The 9,484-nt window shown below is 49.8% G+C and overlaps 2 protein-coding genes across 3 annotated transcripts in view; one reads left to right on the top strand and one right to left on the bottom strand.

Annotated features, from left to right (window-relative positions):
- Positions 1-1,419: 1,419 nt before the first annotated feature.
- LOC123644048 (40S ribosomal protein S15a-like) lies at positions 1,420-1,886 on the top strand. The gene has a single exon (XM_045560170.1). It carries the CDS (start codon positions 1,446-1,448, stop codon positions 1,836-1,838), a length of 393 nt encoding a protein of 130 aa, XP_045416126.1. The 5' UTR covers positions 1,420-1,445; the 3' UTR covers positions 1,839-1,886.
- A 1,509-nt stretch (positions 1,887-3,395) lies between these two features.
- Positions 3,396-9,484, bottom strand: part of STEAP3 (STEAP3 metalloreductase) — a 33,597-nt gene continuing 27,508 nt past the window's right edge. For both annotated transcript variants that reach the window (XM_045559076.1, XM_045559075.1), the window contains exon 5: positions 3,396-5,999. In XM_045559076.1, the coding sequence (XP_045415032.1) occupies positions 5,718-5,999 (282 nt within the window). In that variant the 3' untranslated portion in view covers positions 3,396-5,717. The remainder of the gene's footprint in view (positions 6,000-9,484) is intronic.

The following is a 9,484-nucleotide window of genomic DNA, read 5'->3' as shown; positions in this document are numbered from 1 at the left end:
CCTGGTGATTTCCCTTACCTCCCACAAGTTCAGCAGTGCCTTAAAAAGTATGTCTCTTGTGTAGGAAATAGTTGTTTTGTAGCGGGAGGACCCTTCAGGAAGAGAAAGTCCTAATGAATTCTCTAGTTGGGGAAAAGTTTTAACTGTTGGCTAAAATTAGATTTTTAAGAGTAGGCTGTTGTATGATGGGAATTATAGAAATAAGCTAGGTTTCTGGTCCAATAAATGGAATCAACACTCAATAAACAAGGGTGTTGATTATTCACTTTATGGGAAAATTGGCAGTGGAGGTTTTCTGGTTGCCTAGTGCATCAAAGGTTCCACATGGGATTGTTCATTTCTGAACAAACAGAAATGAAGCCAAAGCATTTCTGGATAACTACTAGAGATCAAACTGAACTAAGACAAATTAGCTGGAATTATGATAGAAATTGGTGGGGGGAAATAGAATTTAACTAAACAAAAATCTACTTTGCACACTTCCCAGGAAACACAATTAGGTATATTTCTCCTTGTTATAATCAAGTCTTTTTTTTTTTTTAACCCTATCATATTTCTCTGGGCAGCTCCCTTTTCACTTTCTCCCACAATTATGTTTAACCTTTTCATCCCTCTTCACCCCTCAGAGCCAAACCCTCTTCCTTCCCTGTCACTCCGCAGATGGCATTGACTGCTTTTTCATGAAGGACACAGATACCAACAGAAGGGAACTATCCCAAGTCACATCAGCACAGCTAAACCCTCCCTCGGTGGCACATGCTCACCCCTGTGCCCTCCCCCTCGTGGTAGAGGGCCTGCTCCCCTGCTCTGCAGCTGCCTGTGCTCTGGGCTCCATCTCTTCCTATGTCCTCCAGGGCCTGGATGCATTCTCTCTCTCTCTCTCTCTCTCCTTTACTCTCTCTGTCTTGTGTCTTCAATCATTTCTGTTCATATTTTTTTTTTCCAGAAACATTTAAAACATGTTCAGGTCAGAACCATGGGAAAAATAACCAGCCCTCCTTCAGCACCAACCCCCCCCCCCAGGTGCCAATCCTTTCTCCCTCCTACTTTACAGCCAGGTCTCAAAAGAGTTGTTCAGAATTACTGTCTCCATTTCCCTCTTACCCGATCTAGATTTTACCCCCAACTCCCCACTGAAATCCTCACCAGTAAGTTTCCATGTTTCCAAATCTAGTCAACATCTATGGGTCTTTGCCCTACTTGACTTCATAGCATTCAACACGGTCTCAGACACTCACAAAGAACACACTCTCACACACACACACACACACACACACACACACACACACACACACACACACACACACACACACACACACACTTTAGCCCTTGTCTTAAAATGTCAGTTATAAAGCAAGAAAGTCAACAATGTGTAGTTGAATATCATTGTATTTCTCTTAAAACCAATTTACTGCCTCTTTCTGCCATCTTTCCGTGCCGCCATAATGGTGCGCGTGAATGTCCTGGCTGATGCTCTTAAGAGCATCAACAATGCTGAAAAGAGAGGCAAACACCAGGTTTTTATAAGGCCGTGCTCCAAAGTCATTGTCCGATTTTTAACTGTGATGATGAAGCATGGTTACATTGGCGAATCTGAAATCATTGATGATCACAGAGCTGGGAAAATTGTTGTGAACCTCACAGGCAGGTTAAACAAGTGTGGAGTGATCAGCCCCAGATTTGATGTGCAACTCAAAGATCTAGAAAAATGGCAGAATAATCTGCTCCCGTCCCGCCAGTTTGGTTTCATTGTACTGAAAACTTCAGCTGGCATCGTGGACCACGAAGAAGCAAGAAGAAAACACACAGGAGGGAAAATTCTGGGATTCTTTTTCTAGGGATGTAATACATACTTACAAATAGAATGCCTCAGTGGAAAAAAAAATCCATCTTATTTATTGTAAGACTATTACTTAATATTAGTTATTATTCATCATTACTTTATATATATTTTAGTATAATATAAATTACTTTCTCTTTATTTCTACTTTATGTTTCAATTAAGAACTTAAATTGATTTAAAAATTATATGCATAGTCAGGTTATATTATTTCCAAATTGTATTTCAGGTTACTTAAAAGCGATTTTCAAAATATATGTTAGAAAAAATTGGTGATGGTCTGATGGGATTGAGAATTTCTGCTTCCATGGTGCCAACTGTCACTTTGTTGAGAGCAGGGAAGTGACCCAGTGCAAGAGAGCTTCTGCACTTCCAGGGCCAACTTCACTGCTTTTGGGAAAGATGCAACTTGTCAAATAGCTGAAGGACAACTTTGTCTCCTTAACCGATATGAGTTATTTTCATTGTTCCTTAGTTCTAATGTGAGCTGCCTTAGTAGTGGGTATTTTTCATCTATTTTATTACTTCTCTGTGAAGTTCACTCTTCCAACATTAAGCACGGGAAGACACAGTTGGAAAGGGAACCTGCAGCACACGGTATTTTTCACCTTGAAAATTTTTTGTAGTGAAGTTATTTCCTGGCCATGTCTTGTCCTTTGAAAAACACTTGTCATGGACTCACAATGGCAAGGCCATCTTTTGGTTATTGTTCCCAAGTGGTTTTTAGCCACTAGACTGCTTTGGACACTGGGTTTCTTGTCCCCCCCCCACACACACACAGCGAGATAGTCTGGTCGCCTCAGTGGGAAGGCTTGGCTGAGTGATGGGTGGGTGGTGTGGGTGGTCTCGGAAGAGAGAGCCTTTTGTTTACAAGGCTGCAGCTTTAGGGATGGAGCGTTTTCCCCCTCTGCCCTTAAGGGGACAAGGGGGGTTGTTGCAGCAGCAGACACATACCTTCCCAGGGCTGCCAGGGGAAGCAGGCTCATGGGGACAATTAATGGGGCAGAGATGTGCATGCACTGGTTTGAACGTCACAGACTACAGCACGGCAGCAGCAAGGAAAGCCATCTAAGCTCTTGTTACTCAGAGTGTCCAAGGAGCAACACCTTCTGTGTCACCTGGAAGCTTACTAGAAATACACAATCTCGGGTTTCCCCCAGACCCATGAATCAGAATCTGCATTTGGACTACACCCCTGAGACTCAGAGGCACATTGTAATGGCAGAAGCAGTGATGCTCTTACCGACCCTCATGACCTCAGCCTTCAGACCACTCCGGGAGCCTTCCCTGAACTGAGTGGGCCTGGAGTATTGCTTGCATGTCCCCACACTCCCATCCCGCTCCCTGTCACCAGGATTCCCCACTGCCTCCCTGGCCTGCCGCTGTAGATCCACACGTCTGCCCCCCTCAGTGGCCAGCTCAGCACAGATCGTTCTGTGTCCGCCGTGGCAGCCCCACACCTTGCACGTCGCCTGCCTGAGCGCAGGCTCCAGTCAGAAGGCTGTCAGTGAACAGGTGGGCACGTGACCCACACGGCAGAAATAAAAGCCTGAAATTCATGGAAGGTTAGGTGTTTATTTTTGCAGCTTCGCAGAGAAGATCCATAGGTTAAAAAAAAAAAACAACACAGATTCTTTCAATGGCGTAGATTTTAGACATCAACCCCAGACCGTGGCATTTAGGATTTCCAGAGTATGTTTGTTAGTTGAGGCACTTTTGTACCCAGAGGCACAAGAATTTACCAAGCTGTAGGGAGTGACGCGTCCTGGGGGGCGGGGGGACGCTGTCGTCAGCTGTCTGGCGAGGGAGGGAAGAGCAGCAGCAGACACAAGATCAGGGCTCAGCGCACATCCCACCCGCCTTCCATCCGGCTGGTAGATGACAGGCCCTCGGTGGTGCCTGTCCCCTCTTCCCCCCACCTTGGCATCGCTTCCCTCCGGACGGGCGCCTTCAGCAGGAGGTGGCTGGGGAAGGGGAGGAAGTGCACTGGGCTCTGCTCTGGGTCAGCATCTTTGGTCTAAGCAACCACCCCGCCCCAGGAGGGGCAGATAAGGCAGCCAGTACCCACCGGGGTTGGGACCACTGGGTTCCATTACCCACGTTCTCTCTGCTTCCCATTGGCAGGGAATCGATGGGCCCTCAAATGCCATCAAATGCTACCATCTCTGCTTCACTTGTCTGCTTCCCAGCGAGGCTGTCTGTGGGCTGCGCCATCAGCGCTAGTTTGAGACAAGCTTCTGCCGCTCAGCCCTGGAGCAGCAGATGGACAACAGCGGCAGGAAGCAGGGAGCTTCCGAGGCACGGCCTTCCCTCCCTCCGTCCCAGGCCTGACGGGATGTCCTTGCGCTGGGCTTTCCCCCATTTCCCTGAAGGGCCCTCATGTGCTCCACAGACACGAGCCCATGAAGCTCCCTGGGGGAGGCAGGGGCATCTTATCGCACGGCACCCTCTGGGCAGCCTTCGCCGGCCCTACTCTCTGGGTCCCTTTGGGCCCAGGGGACCCATCGAGCCCTCTCTCCTTTGTGTTCAAAGATGTCTCTTCGGTGGCAGATCTCCCTGGTTCTGCAGGGACTTGGGGGGCCCAGCTGAGAACAGCTGTTTCTGCACAGGGGAGGCCAACCGGTTTCAGCAGGAACCCCTGACAGATGGTGTGTGAGTGGAGGACAAGCGTCCTGTGGCCCTGGCGGTGGCCTGCCCTTGTGTGCAGCAGCGTTTTAGGTCTGTAGCTTTGGCAGAAAAGCCCCTCCCCACTGTTCTGAAAGGTAACACTCATCAGGAAGAACTTGGAGTCAGGGTGGTTTTCTGGGTGCTTGGAAGGCAGGTTCTTTGCCCGGCAGCAGCGGAGGACAGTGGGGGGTCCCCAGTGCTTTCCACGGCACTGACTTAATGAACACGGTCCATCAGCTCCCAGGGCAGGGTCCCAGGAAGGGCTCAGCTCCATCGCCTAGTGAGCTGCATGTTTTTTCTCCCTCCCCTTGGACTGATCTCTAAGGGCCTGCTCTAGGCCTTCCTGGGAGACATTGGAACTAATGATGGAAAAGGTGAGAAGGCACAGTGGCTCAAAGAATGGTCATCACCAACTTAACGCAGGGAAAGAAATTACACTTGTTCTCAAGACGGGGTTCATTAATGGCTCTGCCGAGGAGGTGACTTCACACTCTCATGGGAGGATCAATTTGCAGGCTCCATGGTGACTTCTGACTTGCAGAGAAAAAAATCTCCCCAGCTCAGGGAGGAAGATGTGGAGCAGCTTCAGCCCCGCCTCCACCCACCCACCGCTGACCGGCAAAGACCTTCTATGGGCTCCCAGGGCCCACGCTCAGGGCTCCTGCCCCCTCCCCGCCTTTGCTCCCGGCTCCCCTCACTGTCTTCAGCCTCGCATGTGCACCTGGGGGGCTCCAGGCAGAGCTGTGGTCTTCCCTGCACCTTAGAGCCCCGGCTCTGCAAGAGCCTCAGAGAAGTAGCAAAAGGGGATGGGGGTGGAGGGTAACGAATGGATCAAATTCACCAAGGGACAGGCCTCTTCTGTACAAAAAGTGTGTGTACATCCTTGCAAATGTCACCGTAGCATGATCTGCTCTTCTCCCAACATCTGGCACTTGCTTTTAAATATACATGTTGAAATCTCAGGGATCCAACTTTTTAGCTAAGTAAATATAATTGAAAATCCTGTTATATAGATATAGAATATATGTACATACATATCACATGTGTGTGTGTCATTCTGAATATTACTGCATACATTTGCATCCCAGGAATTCGGACTTCAAACCACCCATTTGCATACAATTACACCGCTCTGCGCCATCCAGAAAAGAAAACCTAACAGGCTCAGGGCGCCATCCCGCCGTGCCTGGTGTCTGGAGCCCGCAGGACCTCACACGCAGCTCGTCTTCTCGTCGAGGGTGGGGCTCGTGGGCAGCGTGAACTTGACGGCACCATCCCTCTCCCAGCCCCTCCGGATCCTGGCAAGTCTGCGGCTGAAGCAGGGCAGGAGGAACAGGGCTTTGGCCAGGATGACGACACAGGGCACCAGCAGCGTGAGCGTGAAGGTGGGCGGCAGGAAGAACTTGTAGCGTTTCTCCTCGAAGGCGCGGGTCCAGCCGTAGGTGAGCGTGTGCAGCGTGCTCAGCACCAGGGCCACGAAGCCCATTGTGGACTGCGGAGGGAAACGAAGGCTGGGATGAGGCCCGGGTGACACCAGCAATAGCAACTCTGCCCACGGCCCATCTGCTCTCCTGGCGGAGGGAGGGAGAGTGGCTTTGGTGCTCGTGGCCATGGCTCCAACCCTAGCCCTGTCACTCTCTGCCTCAAGTCTGAGCCTCAGTTTCCCCAACAGAAAAGTAGAATGATGCTTTATGCTGAAGGTGTATAAGGACTGCCTGATCCATGTGGATGCAATTAGATAATGCTTTTCCCCTGTGTTACCTGTACCTCTGGTGGCCGTCAGACGATTTTTGATGGAATTAGATTCAAAGCAGTTTAAAAACACTTAACTAGAAATAAATAAATTAATTAATTAATTAATTTTAAAAAGCCCACTTTACTAGTTTTGTGTATATTTTAATGTATATTAGAGTGACAAGTGTCTGCCAGCATACCAAAATCATAATTTCACAGATAATATTTGGCCAAAGTTAAGGCCAGATAAAAAGTGAAAATTGATTTTAAGCTGGCTTAAAGATAAACATAAATAAATAATTTACAGGTGGCATGTGGATCTGGCACTAGTAGTGCAGGTGGCTGGCCTGTGGTCCAGGTGACCTGGCACTGTACAGAAAGCCCCAGGACACCAGGCAGGTGCTCTCTGTGCATGCCGGTCCTCCCCTGCCTGCCCCACGCTGGGCTATGAACACCCCGGGTGGAAACCACGCCAGGCCTACTCTCCCACCTGGGAAGGGATTAGCGACCACAGGGAGATGAGACCGTCTCGACTCCAGATGGAAATGCCTGGGCCATTTCACAAGAGCTTCCCACCCCTTGAGCCTCATGTGGGCTCTCACGGGTGGCTTCCAGCCAAGAGCACCTCGTCCACCACCCCAAACATGACTTTTACAGGAGCTGCAATGTGAAAATGGCTGGGAGGCGCTGCTCCGTAACTGCAGCCTGTGGCATGCGAGGGTCCTCATGGACTGCAAGGAGGGGACACAGGCTCTACTGCTGGTGCTGGCTCAGCTGACACGGGGTCTGGGCAAGCCGCTTCATCAGCCTCAGTGGGAAGTGAGTGATTCCAAAAGCTGAGGTCAGCAGGGGAAGCGCGGAGGCAGGTGGCGACACGGCAGAGGACACTGTGGGTTAGGGCTTCATAGGGACCGGGAGGAGAGGCCTGGGCGCTTCTGACTGAATTCTGCAAGCACCAAGGAGCCAAGAGAGATTTGGGGGCAGGAGAGACCTGTTTTTATTACATAAGGAATGAAAATAACAGTGACCTGTAAAGCAATGAACGCATATACATTTTCTCAAGGAGTCATTGCAAGGGTTTAACTTAAACGTGGCAGCACGGTGATACCTCAGGGTGCTCTTTATAGACTGGGTTTGAGGTTTCCATGGAGAAACTGCAATTGGGCCTGCTGGGTTTCCTTCTAGCCCAGCTTGTCGGCATCAACCCAGGGCTTAGCTGGGAGACACCATCTCGTCTGCCCCACCGTTCCACCCGACAGGTTTCTCAGTGGGTCTGACTGCGCACGGTGCCTGCTTTCTCGCTTCCCCCGGTGCGGCAGTGCTTTGCTTGTACCCACTCCAGGACAAACAGGACAGTGAACGCAGCGAGTGAAAGAACATGGTTTGGAAAAATTGCTTGTAATGCTTCCGCTAAATATGATATTAACAATAAACATTTTCCAATGGCTGCACGCTAATTTCATAGATGGTTCCCAGGTACATTTTTGGCCCCAAATAAAATAACCAAACAAAACATTCTCTATCTTTCCTAGCTATCCCTGGTTCCTGGCTTTGTGTCCACTTCAAGGATCTTCTCGTTTCATCCTTAACAACTTCCTGGCTCAACGCCTCCAGTTGGGAAGCCACGGTTGGCTTTACGCCATCACCCACGGTTCATTCATGTCATTTTTCATGTGGTTGGCCCCCAAATGGAAGCCTCCTTGACTGTAAGTCACATGTAACCAAATCCTTGTCACTTCCAGATATGTCTATCAAGTTTTCCAAATCCCCTGTAACTTCTGAGCAACACCAACTTTTTCTAAGCTCTGATCTCTTGTTGCGGAAGACTGGGGTTAAAGAGGTCCCCAGCCCTGACCTTTAGGAATAAGCTGTGAATAGCCTGCGTCGGTCACCCTGATGTTCGCCAACCAGGCGCCCAGGCCCAAACTGTGGGCCCTCCCACCCTTCCTTGCTGTGGAGGTACTGGCGTTGCTGAGATGGCTGGAAGGTGCCTTTTATCCCTGAGGGTTTATCAGTCTGACACTGTGGTTTTCAAATCTGGCTACACATGGAAACCACCTGGGGAGCTTGGGTAGAATATTAGTGCCCAAGTCCCACCCCTAGAAATTCAGATTAAATTGGTTTGCGCTGGTGCTCGGGCATCTGTTGTTTTTAAAGTTCAGCAGATGATGGTGTTGTGCAGCCAGGACTAAACCGCTCATTTAGGAGACTCTCGTCATCACGCCCTTCTAGTTTCAGGTTGAGAAGTCCACGCAGGTTGCTCCGCCCAGGTCATTTGACTGGGGAAGGCCTGGACCCATCTATCTGTCCCTTAGACACAGATCCACTGAGGGCTGTACGTGTCTGCATTGTGGGGACTTCCCAGATGGTGCAGCAAGGAGAACCCACCCAGGCCTAGGAAGCCGGCCCTACTGGCCCCAGCGAGGCCTTGGCATCTCCCTTGGGTGCCATGTCCTGTAGCTCCAGTGTTTGGCCACGTGGGCTACTGTCCCCAGTATCTGGAGTTATGGGCAGTGCTGGGCATTCTGGGAGATGCCGCTCCTGGGTCCACCAGCAGCAGTCAGCTCTGATCATACATCCTTGTCCCACTGCCATCCGAAATCCCATGCACACATGGCAGGAAGCCCCAGCCTCGGGCTAATGGTTCCTGGCAGGGCTGACAGCCAAAGGCTAGCCAATAACAAAGGGCCTTTGACTTCCTGATCCCAGTGGGAAGCCAGGCAGATTCCAGCAAGTTTGTTTCCCTGAAACTCTTTCTCCTTGGGAACAATTTAAAAATCCCAGAACAGCCAAAGAAGGCCAAAAGAAGGAGAGGGATTGTCAAGGGGCAATTAATAACCCCCTCAACTAGGGCCATTTTTATGATATGTAAGCTTGTTAGCAAAAAAGAAACAGCAGGTCGTCAGTATCTCCTGCTGGTACTCAATTACTACAGCGAGAAGGGGCTTTGGACAATCGCTCACAAAGCTGGGGTCAGGCTGGTCTCTGTCATTATTTCAGGCTGGTGGCTGGAGTGGGCAAGGTCACAGGAAGTCCTAACTTCCTGTGAACAGAACTTAGGCGCTAAAGGCTGAACCCTAATTTTTCTGTGCAGGTGAGCTGCTCTGACCTGGGTCTTTTGCAATCTAACATCTAACAATGCTTAATTGGCTAAATCAGGAGTACTCAGCACAGCCAAACGAAACCAAAACGATAACAAAAACACCCAAGAAACACAAACCAAAATTTAAAATTTTGAAAATA

This window comes from Lemur catta, chromosome 8 (assembly GCF_020740605.2).
Source record: "Lemur catta isolate mLemCat1 chromosome 8, mLemCat1.pri, whole genome shotgun sequence".
NCBI classification, from domain to species: Eukaryota; Metazoa; Chordata; class Mammalia; order Primates; family Lemuridae; genus Lemur; species Lemur catta.
This window is presented reverse-complemented; position numbering and strand designations above follow the sequence as displayed.